The following is an 18,732-nucleotide window of genomic DNA, read 5'->3' on the forward strand; positions in this document are numbered from 1 at the left end:
ACACAAATCTGATATCAGAGAAGATCTGATATCTATCATGCGTAGACTATAGACTGTATAAAATATGGACGTAGTCTCTGTGACGTCACCCATAGGTTTCCGAAGAGCTGTTGTGAAGCTCAAAGTGGGCTGCTCCGTAAATCACCATGTTTGGCCTTGACGACGCAGCCTAATTCCCCGCTAATACAAAAATAGGCAAAGACGCTGAGCGGTGGTGGAGATGAAGCGGGCCCGGGTGACGCAGCGTTGCAGACAGAGCGACCTGGTACGGCACTCACCTGCCGTTCAAAGCAGCCATGCCCTCAATTATGATTAACTTTAAGCCTTAATATAATTTAAGCAGGTGAGTTATATAAAAATTCACCCCCATACAGTTGTCATGAACGGAGAAATTAGCTATAGAGACCAAAACCGTTTTTTGTACCAGGCTATAAACACATTTATTTCTGCTGTAAAGTTGGCCATTTTAACATGGGGGTCTAAGGAGATTGACTCACTTTTGGAGAAATGTGAAGGACTCTGGGGCCTCTCAAAATACCAACAATGAACAAATCATTCATTTCTTCATGTCTAATACAATTTTCCACTATGTCACAGCTTTAATCTTGCCCTCACCTCAGTAAAAATCCTCGGCTGTTCAGTGTTTAGTGACAGTGAGTTGTTTTAGCTGCATCTTCTGCAGCATCTTTACAGAGCTTGTAAGTGAAATAAGTCCTCAGCTTCATACATCAAAGTCCAATTTGGCTCCTTTAGCAGCTATTTCATCAAATTGTCAGTATGCATCTGTTTTGAATGTTGAAGAGTGAATGAGTCAATTCAGCATCTTCTGTACCGTGAAAGTCCTTAACCCCTAATCTCTAACCTTTAACCTCTGCACTGTTACCCCAACTCTAACCCCTTAACCCTCATCATACCAGGAGCACAAAGGCTACTTAAAAGAGAAGTCCTGAGAAGTGTTCGTGTGTGTGTGTCTGTGTGCGAGCGCGTGTGTGGAAAGAGATGATCTTGGTTCAGGCTAAATACAGTGCGCTCAGGAGAGGGTTTAGGAGTTGTTAAGAGGGCTTATCCCACACACACACACACACACACACACACACACACTAGAGGCTCATACACTCCCTGGAGGCACACACACATGACAACAGACAGATACACAACTGCACACACAACAGTATTGTAATAGCTGTTTTGATGTTGGATGATGGCATCGTGATTGTGCTGATGATGTCAACGCCAAGAGCAGCAGTTCTGCCACACTGACGTTTTGAGTCAGACAGGGTTTTCAGTCTGCTGTTGAACCATTTAATGATCCAAAATCTCCAAAAAAACATTACAAAAAATGACATAAAAACGTAATTACTCAAATGTACTGTAGGGGTTCAAAGAGGGGCAAGAAACAAGCAGTAACATCGACACTGTGAAACCAACAGGGTTTACGGGAAGAAGAGCTGAAATGAGTAGTTGATTAATCGATAAAACACTAAAAATAATTTACTTCAAGCTTCTCAAATGTGAAGTATTTTTTGCTTTACTTTGTTTTATGTCATTGTAAATTGAATATGTTTAGGTTTTGTACTTTTAGTTCAAAGAAAATGAAGATGACGCCTCAGAGCATTATTTTCATAATTTTTCTTTTTTTACCTTTTTTAGAATAAACTGTTTTTGCACTAATCAAATATAATCAATAGATTAAGCGATAATGAAAATAATCAAAAGTTGCATCCTTAATGGGAGGTGTGAACTTAATATAGAGGCTACCAGTTATCTTGACCATGATATTATTTGTTTATGGTAATTATAACATAGGGCTGTGAAGATATCAAATTCTCACTACACGATTATTGTAGCCAAAAGAATTCACAATAACGATTATTAACGATATCAATATTTAATTTTTTAAATATCATGGTTATCGTCAATACCAGTATACCGCGACACCCCTATTAGAATAAGAATTTCACAATGATGTAATAATGACAAAAAATACTTCATGTAGCGCGGGTATCAGCAGCTTTGTTGTGTCACAGGCAGGTCTGCGTGGCCTTGTGCATTCAATATCAAATATGGATAAGTAAAAGTTTCTTTAAAGGAGTTTAATTTGGATGGAAGACACATTTTGAAAAGTTGCAGGACCTTGAGGACGAGGGGTCGGTTTGGTTGATCCGTATTTCTGTCCCTGTGGTCATGAGATGACGTCTCCCTCTGTCACGGTGGTTATAGCAGCCATGTTTACTGGTGGTCTTGACTCACTTAGCAGTAACTGTACACACTCACATAAACATACATCTCACCAAGTGACGTGGCTTCTGTCTGGTCCACCGACCACAAACACAGTGTGTTAAGTCACTTTGCACCCCGAGGATAATTATGTAAATAAGAGAAAGGTTGAGTGTGTGTCCGTCAGGTTTGCTCTGGTTATGGTGACCTTTTATTAACAATATTTAGCTTTCCGTCTCCTTGTATGTTAGACAGAAGTCTAATGCAAATGGGTCAAATGTGGGCAGAATGTGTCAAACACAGGATTAGTCTGTGAAAGATGTCTTCCTCTCTGTGTGTTTGTTTTAATCCTCATCCTCTCCCTCTCTTTCCAGAGTGACCAAGTTCTGGTTTGGTGTGAAAACCACAGACGCTGTGCGCAGGTAAGTAGTCATACACACACTTCTAAACACATTTTAATGACTTGCATTCAATTCCCTGAAGGCTTACCCAAACATGAATCACTCAGTGCCTAACCCCAACCCTAACCCTGCTCTTAAGCCAGTCATAATAACCCCAAAACCGAGTCTTCGATGTAGGAGTCAAGACCAGGGGCTCCAGGGGGTCCCTTTTGTTGCACTAACATATCCTACTGGTTAGATGCGGAGGACCTTCTGCATGTTACTCCATCCTAGTGGAGCTCATTACTTACACTTGAGAAGAAGCGGGTGAAACACTGCACAAAACAACAGTAGAGTAACTATAAAATAAGTTGTTGATCTTGAGGGAACAGGATTTTGTCCTCAAATATGAAGAAATAGGTTTCCATGAAGAACGAAACAAGTACTTCTCTCACTGATTGAACAAAACTTCCCCAAAACTACAGCACACTACCAGAAAACAAGAAGGTGTTGGAGGTAAAAACTGCAATGAAAAAAAGATCCAATGTCAAATGTTTTGATCTTTTTTCATTGACTCAGTGATTTAAATTATACGTCTTGACAAAGGGCTCTAGTGGCACATTAAACACAATACAGGTATGGCTTTTTTTGATCACATCCAGCCGGCAACCTCGAGGTCTGAGAAGTGAAGCCAAGAAAAGGTCATGGAGTTTTTCAAACATAAAACCTCCATGGATCACAAATTCATAATAGAAAGAGTCCTAATTGACCTTGTTTGCAGTTCAGGTGTCCCGTCAACAGTTTTACAGATGTCTCTTTTACAATGGTGGTCTATGGGGAAAATGCTTTTTGGGTAGTATACGTCTGATAACATCCTGATCCTAGAATATAACAAACCTGACACAACAACAGTAAAAGCGGAGGCAGAGTGTCGACCTTCATCTCTGCCTCGAGAGGCAAAGAGACAGAGAGAGTCTTTCTCTTGCTTCCCTTGTGCTTATTTCTTCTTTACACCCACCACATGTCTCCTGTAATAGCAAAGGTTGTGTTTTCAGTTAAAATAACGTCCTCCCCAGTATATCCCCATTATCCATCGAGCAAAGATTATACCCTGTTTATTCACTTAACACTCCCTGCCAGGAGGCTTAACTGTGAGTGTGTGTGTGTGTGCTAATTCATTGTTTGATTCAAGAGGAGTTTCCATGCTGTGTATTTTTAGCTTCCAGTCTGTCCACACTGCAGCAGCTCCAGCTTGTTACGGCTTTCTGGACATTATTACTGTGGGTGTTTTAGAGTGCTGGTCCCATCTCAGACAGTTTGTGGATAAGACAGAATGGGGTATCCATATTTTGATGCAAATTATAAATCAGACAAGCTAAAAGATGAAAACAGGGAAAAAAAAGATTTCATACTTGAGAGTAAAAGAAAATTTTGATTACTAAACAAAATATGTGAGATCAGAAACTCTTTAAGGACTAAATATTGATGCTGTGTACTCGACAGCTAAAAACAAGTCTGTTAAATATCTGTCCACCATTACCTTTTACTCACTGACCTTAACTTACTCAATATTAATGACTTCTTGAAAGATTCTGTCTGGTTTCTTATTGATGTGTTTTCTGAACTCTCCGTTCAGGTTCAGACCTCAAAGCTTCATCCCGGCTGAAAGCACACCTGAGTCGTATTTTACTTCTTGCAACACTTCCAAGCTTTTCCACAAATGCACAGTCGGACAAAGGAAAAGCAAGAAACAGGCGTGAGAGCGAGAGCTTTTTTTCCGTACAGCGCGTATATCAGTAGTGTGTGTATGTTGAGGTCAGCCGGGGTTAATATCAACAACAGTCAAGAGCAAGCCCCCCTCCAAAACTCCCACCAGCAGACCATTGAGGTGGATACCGCACTGAGCAAAACATCAGACTTCAGCTTCCTTCTATACCTAACCCCCCACCACCTCAAACACAAACACACAGCTCCTTTGACCTTACCCAAACTTATCTATATCCTTCCCTTCCTTCTCTCCCTTCCTTTGTTTCTACTCCTGATGTTTAGAGTTCAACAACGACACAGAGAGAAAAAGAAAATATTTTCTAGTTTAAGACCACATCTAAACTTTATTACCTTGGCTTTGTGTCTTGCTGTTGTACATGTGTGAATACCAGTGTGGCACTGTGCTGCAACCAACGTCCAACAACAGTCTCTGAAACAGGCCAGTGGGGGCTGACGCTGTGTAAACCACAACTTTCCTCTCAGACAGGCTGATACTGCACAGACATGCACAGTGTCTCTTCTTGCTTGTTTGAATTGCAGAGTTATTAATTCTTACCGTTTTACAGTCTGTTGAACGTGGACACAGCCCAATTTGTAAAAGTCACCGGGGCAGGCCAGTAAAAATAAATTAGAAGAGAAAAGCACGTATCCCAGTCCTCAACCATAATTACCTAGATTCATCAAAATAATTAATTATAAAGCAGAGGAAGTCCAACGCTGTTTAAAGCTGAGGTAGGCAAGATTGGAGCAAATATGATTAAACAAAGTTATTTTTATAAAACGCTATATCCTGACAGTAGTGCATGAGACGGGTAATCTGAAAAAAAACATGTGCCTCTGTGTCCTCTGGTGCTCCTAATGGCATCTACAAGATTTCACAGACCTGAAGAAAACAACCAATCAGAGCTGAGACTCTGCCGTCCAGCTTCCGTCTATGAGAGCCGCCAGTCAATCACTCGCAAACTCCGACCAAACCGTCAAACTAGGCAGCGCTGATCAAATATGAATCAATATTCTGTTTCTGTAATGCCTATTTCTTGAATCAAATGTTTTTAGAAACATCTTGTAGTGTACTGTTTAGCTGAAAAATGAGAAAGTTTGTGACCCAGCAGCCATGTTGAGATCAGTTGAGGAAATACCAAGCATCGCCCACCAGCCGGAGCACAGCCAATAGGAACGCTTTCTCTCTCTGAAATTACCTGTGATTGGTCAAAGTCTCCCGTCACGGACTAGATGTTTTAAAACCAGAAAGCAGAGCCATGAGGAGGTGCAGAAGTCTAGTTTTCTCTCAGAACACTTGAATTACAATATGCTGAAAGGTTAATATGGAATTTTTGCCCAATGATGCCAAAACAATTGTTGCCTACTGAAGCTTTAAAGCTCCCAAAGTGTGTGTATATTTGTTAACAGGATATGTGGGAGATATTTAAAGCTGCTATACTTTTATTATTCATTATGCAATTTGGGAGCATTATCGAATAAGCACAGTCCACTTTATTATTGTTTCATTAGGCTAGCAAATCTTCCCTGGTTTCAATTCTACTCTACTCTATTAATTCTGAATGTGTTCTTTTTTATACAAGGTAAACTACAGATCCCAACAACAGCTTATAATGAACTGACAAAGTACACAGAGTCGGATGCAAGCACAGCAGTTTTAACAGCTTTTGACCTGTTAATCAGGGAAAATACCGCTGCTGATGTGCTTATATACATGGCCTTAAATACAGATCACTTTCTGAACAGATTTCACGATCAGCAGATGGATTTATTAGCAGCTTAGCTTTTGAAACCATGCTAAAATCACATATCTGTTATCATAAAATCCTGTGGTTGGTTCGTTTGTTTTCACACCACAAACAAACCACACGAGAGTCCGCTTGGAGGTGGGTCTCGGTTCGGTTGTTCGGTCCGCACCAGAGTTCAATTGACAGCTTACACACTAGCCCAAACGAACCGTACTAACAAGCAAACAGACCTGAGTTTGTTTTTACTGAACCAAATGGGTTAGGTATGAAAGCACTCTAGTGTTGTTAATACTAATACTGATATGACACTAGAGTTTCAATAAGCAAAAGTTCTCAAATATTAGATACTGTCCAATCACAAGCAGCCAGAAAAGAGCTTTACCTGTATGAAATACCATCTAAGACTGACATTTTTTTATTTAAATGCAATAACTATCTGGTTAAAAAATAAACAAACATGACCAGACATTCAATGCTTTCAATCCTTGACAATTACGGTGCTATGGACACCATTAGTTGGGACTAAAACATTGTTGAGGTGCAATACTTGGCCGTTGTCTGGACCATTTTCTCTGCAGAGAGAAAAAGAGAAGGAGAAAGTCAGAGGGGAGGAAGTAGTGAGTCCACTGGTCCTTAGCTGTTGATCTGTTGGAGGAAAAACACTCCTCTGCACAGTTTGATTTTCAGACTTTTTCTCCGGGGAGCTACATTTTTCTTATGTTTATAAACCCAATTTTAGGGTTATTAGTAAGGCAGATCTCACTAAATGTGACTTGGTCTCAACCTGCACTCCAGTGAAGGATCTCATAAAGCCTTTTGGCATTGTAACATACTCAATAACATTTTGAGATTTTTACAGAATAATTTGGGGACTGGTGTAACTTCTCCCTCAACTCCTTTTTGGGTCCTTACCCAGACTTGGAGCAGCACTGAACGAGGTTGTTCTCAGAGTTTGTAACACATAGTCAGTCTATCTGCTCACAGTCACACACACAAAATGGTGCACTGTGAAACTAAAGGATGGATTTAATTTTCTATGTCATCTATTTCACTTAAAGAGGCTGAAAGCTTACAATGATTCAATTTTTAACAAGGACATGGCGAGAAACAAGTAAAAATAGCAAGGTATTTGAATATTTTTTTTTAGAAATTTCATGGCCTTTTCTTTAAATATCTTTAATCTCAGAGTCCCAGTTTAAAAAACAAACAAACAAAAACTTGTAAATGTATAAGGGACAGTAAAGTACATCTGCAGGACATGTAGGGTGCAAACACTCTGCAATGATATATAATAGTCTTCCAAACTGTTTCTATCAAATCTTTGATTGCAGGACATTCTCGTTTGTACATGAAGAATTTTAGAAAGGCTAAAACTTCTCTGAAGTTAGTTCTCTAGTGAGTGGATAAGAGAAAGAGATAAAGGTGCTTTATCTGTTCCTTTGTTACATAAGGGCCCGGCATCTCTCGGTTTGAAGACGCACAAACACACAGCAGGCAGATGTTGCCTCAACACATATGGTTTGTGTCACATCATCAGTGGACTCCCTCTCATGGAAACACACATGGGAGTTCACTAAAACTGAACTACAGCCCTCACTCAATTCCTCAATCTGTCCATCTCCTGCCTCTTTTATCTCACTCTCTCTCTCACACACACATGCAAAGTAGACATATAGTAATGTGTACCAGGTGTGCGAGGCAGCGGGATGTCCACTAACAAACAGGTCTGATGCAGAACAAAGGAGCAGAGCTTTCAAGTCACAGTTACTCGTCCTTGTTCATTCCTCATTACTTGCTCTTAAGAGGTTCATGTTACTTCTAATACCAGCTGGAATAGTTCTGTAAGCTCAGCCTTTGCTTGGTAGATTTCACATCACACTGTAAGTCAGAGCTCTAGTACTACATATGACTTATTAGAGGCTGTTTGGTTCCTGCATAAAGAGCACAGGGATAATACTTGTTCTACCCCACTCCCCTCTAATCCTCTATATAAATATCTGTTTAAAATAGTTTATTTTTTAGAGAAAATTCTTCACCCCTCAATTTTCCATCACTTATACGAGTTGTTAACCTGACCGCCAGATGGCTTGTTACACAGAACCATATGAGAAGCCGTCATTGGAAACTGTTTGGAAAAGGGCAGGCACTTTCAAAAGAATACTTGGCAGGTGATTGGATGAACAATCTGTCAATCAAACTCTTATCAAAGCCACTCGGGAGAAGAGCGAAAACATCTTTTCCATGGAGAAAAGCCTTCAGTGCCGTTCCTTTGCTCTTCTTTCAATGAGGAAATACTCTCCAGCTCTGATATAACTGACGCTATTGCAGCTTTGCTAACCTCTTCAGAAGGATGCTGATTAGTCCGTGCTATGGCCGGACGTGAACGCATTACTTGAAGCCTGACAAGATGGATTTTCGTGTGATATATGATTTCGCAATGCTCGCCTGATCTCAAGACATCGTGAGAGTCCAGCTGCTGTGCGATGTAAATGGGTTGTTGTAGGGCTCTTTTGGTGGTTGCTAAAGCAATCCCAGGTCAAGTGGGATATGTTGTCCCTTCATCGTCTTCTTGGTTTCCCTTGGGGTTTCCTCCTAATTGCACATGCTTGGTATATGCCTACTGTATAGGGACATGTCCAGATGGTGTCTCTAAGCATGAGGCCAGACGTGCTGTGAAGAAAACTTCCTTCAGCTGCTTATATCCATCTCATTCTCTCAATCTCTACTCAGAGTTCATGAACGTAGGTGAGGGCTGCAACCACAGACTGTATATAAAGATGGACGACATAACAGCTCCCCAAAAGTGAAGCCAAAACATCTGGATTGCCCCCTGGTGGCTGGCTGCAGTATAGGTCATTAATCCCACCCCCTCCATGTTAGTGGATGGGACATGGGCCAAACTAAAAAGTCAAAGTACATGTCCAATACATTTTTCCCAAAGATGGTTTCTGTCATTTTAGGTAGTCCTTATCACCCTGATGTATGTTCAAATGTTAATTTTTCTGATAAGTTTGGGTTTAATTAGTTATTTGATGCTATAAAAATGGTTGAGATGTCATGATTGGCAACCGCGATTGACAGCTCTGAGTGAAGTAGTTGCACAACCCAAGGCTTGGAAAATGTATGAGAGAGGAGATGTAACTTTAACTTTCCATAACCGTCATGAGTCTGTGTAATAGAACATGTGTCAATTTGATCATAAATATAGTTATGGAGATATTATGGTTGTTGTTTTTCTAGCCAAACGGCTTCCGTGGTGCTAACTTAGCAGCTAGGTGGCTCACGCTAACAATGTGCAGCCGTGCTCGGCTCGTGATTGGTTCAGGCGGGTGACCTTGATACTGCGACTCCAGCCACCGATCACTACGGCGCAGACTCTGACTTCAAATGACGTTGAAATCTCAAGATAGCAGCATACATATCCGGGATATTTTGGGTTCACTTTAGTACAGTGGGAGGAAGTGGAGACGCGTCCTCCATCTATATGTACAGTCTATGGTTGCAGCATACTTTGTCTTTGGGCTCACGCAACACCTACACTACTGCAGTGTGCACCAATAAATCTTTGAACACACGCTCCATCATACCCTCACTTAGATCCCAAGATATTTGACCTGCTTTAGTTGGGCAGCAATTCGTTCTCTTTCCACTGTTTTCCGGCAGACTTGGAGGTGCTGACTCTCACCTCAGTTGCTTCTCACTCAGCTGCAAATCAAGTGTTGATTTAGAATGAAATCGACGATCACAACGTTATAATCGAAAGACAGGAGGATGAATATGTTGGAAAGACAGTCATCCCTGTGTGCCAGTCCTCCCGTCTCCCTCTCCTCCTTAGATTTTAAAGAACAACTCAACCCTGTACAACAGCTGCAAACAGCAGCTTGCTAGACTGTATAAGCTTTCTTTTGCCTCCTTTTCCCACAGTCATTTCCATTCCCTCTGCTGTTCAGACTTGTCCAGTAGTTTAATAAGATGTCTGGTTGAGATATGTTACACTTACTTGGCCATAAGTGCCAGTTCTGTCAAAATATTGTTAGAAATGCCAGCTCATTCTCGCAGGGCATTGAGGGAATATATTATTTATATACATACAGTATATATCAGGCGTTTGAGTCTGAACCTGACTGATTCTGTTTTGGGATTTTCGCCTTCTAGAAAGAGCTAATCTCACAGTTACAACAACAACAACAACAATAAACCTCATGTAGGGCAAGTATTTTGAGCGCCAGTTGCCACCAACACATCTATTTCTTTATTGTCCACACTTCCTTCCTTTCTCCATCCAAAATAGAGTAGCCAGTCTAGTTTTATTTTAGACGGAGAGAAAGCACAGAAAGAAAATGATGAGGGGAAACAGAGAGAGAAAGCTCTGGCAGGATTAGGAGGTTATTGTGGGCACATGTGGTTTGAGAGGTGAGGAAGTTAACCACCAAACTATCTCGAAGCATTTGTCTTTTTGACCGTCCTCCCGATCTCTATTTCTTCTCCTCTGTTCTCTTTCCTCCAGCCGTTCCTCTCCTCTCCTCTCCTCCCGCAAGCTGCCGACTCAAGTTAACTCTGGTTGTTGTACATGTTTTTCCTAAAGGTCTGGCAAAAGTCTAACATGCTTTTCAAAGGGATTTGTGGAATTTGTTCCGCTACTTTTCACTCACGTACCACAAAGCCTGAAGTGTGTGTATCTGTGAGAGTGTGTACACATGTATGCGTATGTGTGCATATTCAAAATATAAAAGAAGCGAGTTTGTGCCCCCTGAAATGTTCTGTAGAATCTCATTTAGCATATAAGTACAGTTGCATATTCATATAGTCTAGAAAAAATGTGCTTCCTGTAAATAGAATATGTTGTAATTTTAATATTGTGGTAGAAAAACAGGTAATTGTAATGTCGATTTTTTAAAATTAGTTTCGTTCAGAGCCAATTCTTGTCTTGCTCAATGCTCTTTTTCTTCTATTTTACATTACATATGGCAGTATTAAATCTGAATGTAGCACTGTAACATTAATAAATCAGCACTCATTTATTAATTTTGAGACAATAGTGTGACCATTATAGAATAACTTAAGATTGAAGAGGTGAAATGATGAAAGAAAACATGAAAAAATTCAATTTAAATTCAAATTCACACAGAGTTATTAAACATTTTCTTGTGCATTTTTTTGTAATCTGAAGTATTTAGAAACACATAATGTAAGTTTTTCTGTCAAGTTTTGCAAAATGACATTTCACATACTATACTAAACAGACTGGGATGTCAATAACAATCACAATTTTGGTCCAAAAAATTACAATTAGATATTTTCACAGTATTAGTCACAGACTATTATTGTTTCCTTACATTTCAGCCCTGTCTCCTAAAAAGTACATTTCCATAAAACTAAAATGCATTCTCAATTACATTTTGAGGAAAACATATTTTGTTGTGGATTACGTTTGTCTTTGACGCATCACAAATAGTCAACGGAAAGCCGCAGCAAGTGACGTAGTACAACGAGCGATGCGCAGAGCAGGTGACATAGTATATCGAGCAACCGTTAATGAAAGTTGCATGGTATAATAACGAGTATACAGTAACAAGCAAGAAAGTCCACTACTGGCGGGTGGGAGGGTCAGTGGATGAGTCAACAAACACTGGACTTTTCCCCAAGAGACCACTTTTTGTGTCTTGTGTGAAACTGAAAGTCAACGTTCACTTACATAGTAATTTTAAGCCAAACCATGATGCTTTTTTACTAAACCTAAGTACATTTGTTTCCTTTTTTGTTTTGTTTCAATTTACAATGTTAACCACGTGTTTAAAACGGCTACCGTAATCCAGCACAAAATGTGTTTCCTTCAAAATGTAATTGAGCATGCAGTTTAGTTGTATGGGAACAAGGTATGTTGTAGGAGACAAGGTTGTACTGTAACACTCCTGTCAGTTTGTTGTTTGGGTGGCCCTCTACTTCTCTCACTACACCTTTAACCTCAAGTTCGTATGTGACATCACTGGGTCTGCATCAACCACTGAACTGTGTGTTACAATGTGAGCCACCGTTCAGATTTCGCTGGAAATCTGCTGGATGGCTTTGCAGGAGAAAACATGATGAGGATACTATTCTTCTCTTCAAACAGAGCGTCCAGGCTCTCAAAACAGCTGCTGGTGGAAGATGAGAAAAGCTGATGGAAAATCACTTTCAAGTTATTTTTTGTTTTTAAGAAGGTGAATGAGAGAATCTTTTATAGTAGAAGAAACATCCTGTTGTTGGAAGCAGGTTTATCTATCATTTGTTTTTATGGTCACAATTCATCTCATAGCTGGTTGGCTTGCTTCCATCCTTAAAGGAGCAGTGTGTAGGATCTGGCAGTATCTCGCGGTGAGGTTGCACATTGCAACCAACTGAAGCCTCTCCTGTGTGACAAGCGTGTAGAAGAACTACAGTGGCCATCGCAAAAATGCAAATGTCCCCATCTAGAGCCAGTTGTTGTTGTTGTAGTAGCATATGTCATTTGGAGAATAGCAAAGCCAGTGCGTATAATATGTGTATACGTGAGAAGTGAGTGTCGAAGCGAGAGAGAGAGAAAGAGCTGTGGCGACGGCAGCGAGTCGGCCCAAGCAGGACAAGTTAATAGTGTTTGGTTTGTCCGTTCTGGGCTACTGCTGAAACATGGCAGACTCTGTGAAGAGACTACAAGAGAAAACTAAAGGAATAGTATAGAAACATGTTAAATGATACCCAATAGTAAATGCCACTTATGTACTGTATGGTAGGAAATATAAAATAGACTCTGAACAACTGATGACAAGCTGAACACATAAATGACCATAAATAGTTTTTCACATTGCACCCACTGAACCGGTGACTGTATATGGAGAGTGAGCACATCTGGTCTGTGGCAGTCTTTCTTTGTCTCTCCCTCTCTCTCCCTTTTCTCTGGACCTGTTTCACTATTTGTCTTTCATCTCTTCTCTCCTTTTCAACTGACACTCACCTCCCCCTCCTCCATATCCACTCTGAAACCACATCTCTCCTCCCCTCCCTCTCCCATTTCCTCTCCTCCCTCTCGCTGAGTGTGGCTGTCATCCCTCTATCGTGGCAGGTGAGGCCATAAAACAGCAGGAGAGGCCAGAGGAGGGCTGAGAGACAAGGTGTGTGTGTGTGTGTGTGTGTGTGTGTGTGATTAATTATTACACAGATATCTGAGGAGCTCCCATGCAAACTGTGCACACAAACAGACACATACACGGCCATTAATCTAGGCTCTGTTGTTACAGTGTTTTGGTGTGTTAAACTGTAACATCTCTGACCTCTGACCTCCGCTGTATCCACCGATCTCTCTCACACACATAACTCATCATGTCGCCTTCAAGGCCAAAAGTGTCCGTTCGCCTCTCAGCTCATCTTACACAAATACAGTGTGTGTACTTTTCTGTGATTTACAACATCCAAGTGATATTTGAGAGTGTAAGGTGTTACCGCGTACATACCACCAGTGTTTTCAGCTTAAATCCATTTGCCTCGACTCCCTCTTCCCCACCTCTCTTGTTTTTTCTCTTCCTACTGTACTATTATACGATTGTGAAATAATAGATACTCACATTTACTTATTTACTTGAAGGAACAGTGTGTAACATTTCAGGGAATCTATTTGCAGAAATGGAATATAATATTCATAACTATGTTTTCATTATCACCTGAAACTAAGAATCATTGTGTTTTCATTAGCTTAAAATGAGCCCTTATAGGGAGCGGGTCCTCTTCACGGAGTGTGCCATGTTGTCACACTGTCGGGGGTATACTGAGTGCAGGGTGTAAACTAAAAAAAGTACAGTTTCAGGGTGAATATTCAAATTACAGTGGGGGAATATATCTTTTATAAAAATCACAAGAAGAGCAATTATTATTATTGGTGTTTGCAAGAATTAGTATTCATCTAAAATATGATGGATGGATGTGTTTAGTTATCTAGTTTTGGGGGCATTTTTGCTTTTGATAGATGCCGTATAGTAGAGACAATGGCAGGACAAGGACTCAAACCTGTGACATTGGGATTACATGGTCAGCGCTCTTCTATTTCACAGGGATGCCCCACATGCCCTCTATTAAAAGGGGTAAACAACCCTGGAGCACTGGAGGATAGGGAGAGGCGGAGGCGGAAGGAGGTTGAGAAAGGCAGCACGGAGATGATGAGAGGTCAGGGAGGAGAAGAAGAGGAGTGATAATGTGAAGACAGGAGACAAAAAGAACAGAGGATTATGGGAAGAGGAACAGGGGAGGGTATGAAAAATTAAATATGTCTGTAACTGATCAAAGTGGCAGCAAAGGAGGAGAGGGGGGAGTACAGAGCGGGCTGGGTTTGGATGCAAGATAGAGTGGTGCGCATGTGTTGGTTGGTTGGGTTGTGTGTGAGGTGTTTTGGGGGAGATTTAGACAACCTGAGCAGCACATGGTCGAGTGAAGAGACCCACGAGAGCTCCTTGAAGAAACACATCACACTCTCAAAATGTGTTTTTTGTGGACAAAGGCTTCAAAGGTAGCTGTAAAAGGCTTGTAATTTGTTTTACGGCAGTTTTAATGGATTCAATTGTGACAAGTCCATAGAAACTTCTAAAGTGCAGCATCATCTGTATGGTGAGGCTGTTCAGTCATCTTTTTGCAAAACTATTCATGTTTATCATTGAGCAGGAGATAGGCCGTCTAACATGCATGGTGTGGCCGTTTTGCCATCTTCTCAATACCACGGCCACCTAGACTGGTGTGATGCCTAAAGGGACACCGTCAAAATACCTGCAATGATTGTTACCTATGAAAGACCACACACTGGTAAACTTAACAAATGGATGTGCATCAAGTCTCCTGAAAAGCAACATTTTTTTTGTTTAAAAATTATGCATTGGAAATGATTTACAAAAAAATGCATAATTGAAAAAAAACATGAATTGAAAATAAAATAAAATTAAATACTAATAATGATAATAATAAATACCCTCCACCCACACCCAAAAATACTAGGCTGCAATACATGATTATTTTCTCCCCGTCCGTCCTCCGACCGCGGCCAACACTGTTTTGCAAGACGGGCTTTACTAGATATAACTTTGCGGTTTTGGTGCTTCCGTGTAGTTTGTGTTGGTGGAGTCTGAGTCTGAACAGTGTAGCCACACACGAGCGCGCATGGGACACCGACCAGGATTGATTTATACGTGTAAGAAGTTACAAACAGTCCCTTTAAAGTTATAAAATCATAAAAAAAAAAAACATAAGATAGTGTTTGGAACGTAATGTGGACATACATATGGACAGCGAAGAGGGAGTTTAAGTCATTTCTCTTGATATTTAGATTTTTATTGTCACTATTGGAATCCATTTGAACCTACATCAGTCTAACAGCCCTGCGGAGAAGCAAACTACAACAATTTTACTGCCACATTTGAAGCGTACAGAGCAAGAGTGTTTAATAGTCAATAGGGAGACTTTGGGGTGGAGTTTATGCAAACTTTTTCTTCCATGACTAGAATGAAATGAGCCGACTGTACAACATTAAACAGCTATCAGGCTTCACGCTGAGACTGCATTTTATGTCCCACAGGTTAAGAAACCAGCACATGTGGATTCGCTGGCTCTGGTTTGTTGATGCTGTATGAAGCCCAGTGACAAGCTACTATGTAGTGTCTGTCCTTAATTTTCTACATGAAATTAGAGTGTACATGGTCTTTAATGCAATGCTCAAGTGATGATAACCCTAAAAGTACTCATAGTTAGTCTGCAAATGAGCCTATTTAAAACAGCTGGGGGTTCTGGAGAACAGTTTTTCATCCAACAGTAGCCATTTATTTGTACAAAAGATGAAGTTTTTATGGCTTTTTGTTGATCCTGTTTGTTCCCCTGGAATCAGTGAGATGGAATAAATTGGAGAAATGATTGAAGCCAGGCACACCGGGGAGCTGAGGGAGACAGACAGAGGGAGTGAGAGAGAGAGGAGGAGGGGTGGAGGTTGGGGGGTGAAACCACAGTTTTTATATGTTGTCTGGTTTTAATTTGGTAAGAGCCATCATTCACCAGTTCACTGAGGTGGCAAACCAGATGAGTGTGTGCATATGTGCTTTATGAGTGTGTGTTCCCTACCTGCTTAAACCCTGAGAGCTCTGCAAATGCTAAAACCCTCTGACACATTGTCATTTATCCTTGTTCAAACACTTTTTCTTTCTTGTTTTTCTTCAAACCTCAGCTATTAAAAGGAATAGACATTTTCAGAAATTCGCTTACTTTCACTTTCTGGTGTAGAGTTAGATGAATACCACTCTCGAAAGTGGCCGTTAAAGTTAGGATTGGTAGTACTGTTCAAATACATTTTTTGTTGCATTTGTTGAAATTTCCATTACATCCCGACAGCAATCAACAAATCAAATGCTCTGAAAAAAGAAAGAAAAATCTGCTATCTGTTGCTGTTGCAGGACTGTAATGAGCCCGTCCAATCATTTCATTCACTCTGCTTGTGCACTCATTGTGCGTCACCGGAGTCTTCCACAAGCTGCTTGCTTGACAGCTGTGAGTACTAACAATGTTTGTTGTTTACTTTCATAATGATAATTTTTGGGGAGTGGCTTTGGCATTTCCTCAACTGATCTCAACATGGCTGAGGCAAGAAATAGGCATTACAGTAACAGAATATTGATTCATATTTGATCAGCGCTGCCTAGTTTGACGTTTGATCGGAGTTTGCGAGTGACAGCAGCTCAGAGACGGCAGGCTCCAGATCAGCTCTGATTGGTTGTTTTTCTCCGGTCTGTGAAATCTTGCAGATGCCATTAGGAGCACCGGACGACACCGGAGGACACAGAGGAACATGATTTTGTTTCAGATTACCTGTCTCATGCACTACTGTCAGGATATAGTGACGTTTCATGAAAATAACTTTTTTTTTTAAATCATATTTGCTCCATTTCTACCCACTGCTGCTTTAAGACGGTGATCCCCTTTCTTGTTCCTAAAGCCTCATATTTGTTCATTTCTATGTGTTTGTTTATGTATAGTGTCTTCAGCCATGCAAAGAACTGTGGGAAACCAGGAAAGTGCTTTCTCCAAAGTCCTGTGAGGTAAGACGGAAAGAGAGCTCATAGTGTATGATTGTGTGTGTGTGTGTGTGTGTTTGTGTGTGTGTGTGTGTGTGTGTTTGTGTGTGTGAGACACAACACCCTTGGTGGTTGTGTCACTCCTGCACCAGAAACTTGCTTTTGTTGGCACCATGAAGCTTTTTTCTGACTGTGTACGCCATGAATGAACATTCCTGTGTGTGTTTATGCAAGCTTATGTGTGAATAACATGTTTGTGAGCTTTTAAATGTATACATAATGTGAGAGTGTGCAGCAGTTATATATGTATATATTTTGTGTGTGTGTGGCCCTAAATGATTATTTGTAAAAGCCAGTCGCTGTGGTCTTCAGATTAGTTTTTCATCACAATAGCTGAAGCATGTTACTGTCTGAATGGCTGACTGGCTGGCTGGTTGGGAACACAGGGTAATTCGGAGCTATTAGCTAAAGCTTGTGTTTACATTTTGGTGATCTGCAGCCGTGTGCACGCACACACACACGCACACACACACACACAAACCCCCTTTCAGACCAGATCTCAAGGGCTGGCTTCAAAGAGTCAGTAGGAGTTTACCAAAGGAAACACTTCCACGTCTGCTGTGTGTTTTTCTACCCTCACATGTGTGTTTATATATTACGTATTATTTCCGTTATGTGTCAACTGTAGTAATAACAATTCCCCCCTGTTCTTTCCCTCAGAAGCAGACAGAGTGTGTGACGAGCAGGGAGTTTCTGACCTCTCTGAGGTCATCTCGCCAGGGGGACTGCCCTCCACCTCAGCGAGCCACCGGATTCGCTGCAGCCTGCGTGGAGAGCTGCTCGTCAGACCAGCATTGTCCCTCCCCCAGGAAATGCTGTTCCAATGGCTGTGGACACACTTGCCAAGCCGCCGCCAATCTATATAAAGGTAAAGAAAGCAGGTTATCTGTAACAACTTGTGGGCTTTATTATAAGAGGATGCTGCACTGATGGAGGGAGAAAAATGTTTGAATAATTGTTTTTTATTGTTTCAATAAGCATGTTACTGTGCTGATTAAAAGTAATGATACTGATGTTGATCATTGGTTAAACAGCATTTTAAAAGGATCTCTGTTAGCTGATATGCTATCATTGCCACCTGTGCTTGTTACTCATAACACTGAACATGCTGTTAGTTGTTTCTTCCTATATTTGATGACATCTAGCTCTTGTTCCCATGGTGTTTAAATGTACTTGTTGTGAGTTGCTTTGGTTAAACGTGTCTGCCAAATGAGTTAAATGTAATTTAATGTAATAAAGATCCTTAAATACCGCCTGCTTGACTGCATCTGAGGTCCCAGACAGCCCCGCCGTGGTTTTAAAGCTCCAGCTCAAGTCTGCATGGAGCTACAGTAGTCAGGAGTACAAACTGCCTCAGACGCCTCTGTAATGAAGATTGAGCAGCCATAATAATTAAACACAAAAACATATTGTTTGAGTGATGGATGTATTTTTGCTTTACCAATTTTGTCATTTTTTTTTAGCTGCAAACTTTAAAACCACGGATCAAATCCTTTTAAGTGAATATTA

The 18,732-nt window shown here is 40.7% G+C and overlaps 1 protein-coding gene across 1 annotated transcript in view; it reads left to right on the forward strand.

Moving 5' to 3' along the window:
* Nucleotides 1-18,732, forward strand: part of anos1b (anosmin 1b) — a 48,633-nt gene that overhangs the window by 11,134 nt on the left and 18,767 nt on the right. Inside the window, exons 2-4 of the mRNA XM_037770977.1 lie at nt 2,592-2,639; nt 17,125-17,187; nt 17,884-18,091. Coding sequence (XP_037626905.1) covers nt 2,592-2,639; nt 17,125-17,187; nt 17,884-18,091 — 319 coding nt within the window. The remainder of the gene's footprint in view (nt 1-2,591; nt 2,640-17,124; nt 17,188-17,883; nt 18,092-18,732) is intronic.

Source organism: Sebastes umbrosus, chromosome 5 (genome assembly GCF_015220745.1).
Source record: "Sebastes umbrosus isolate fSebUmb1 chromosome 5, fSebUmb1.pri, whole genome shotgun sequence".
NCBI classification, from domain to species: Eukaryota; Metazoa; Chordata; class Actinopteri; order Perciformes; family Sebastidae; genus Sebastes; species Sebastes umbrosus.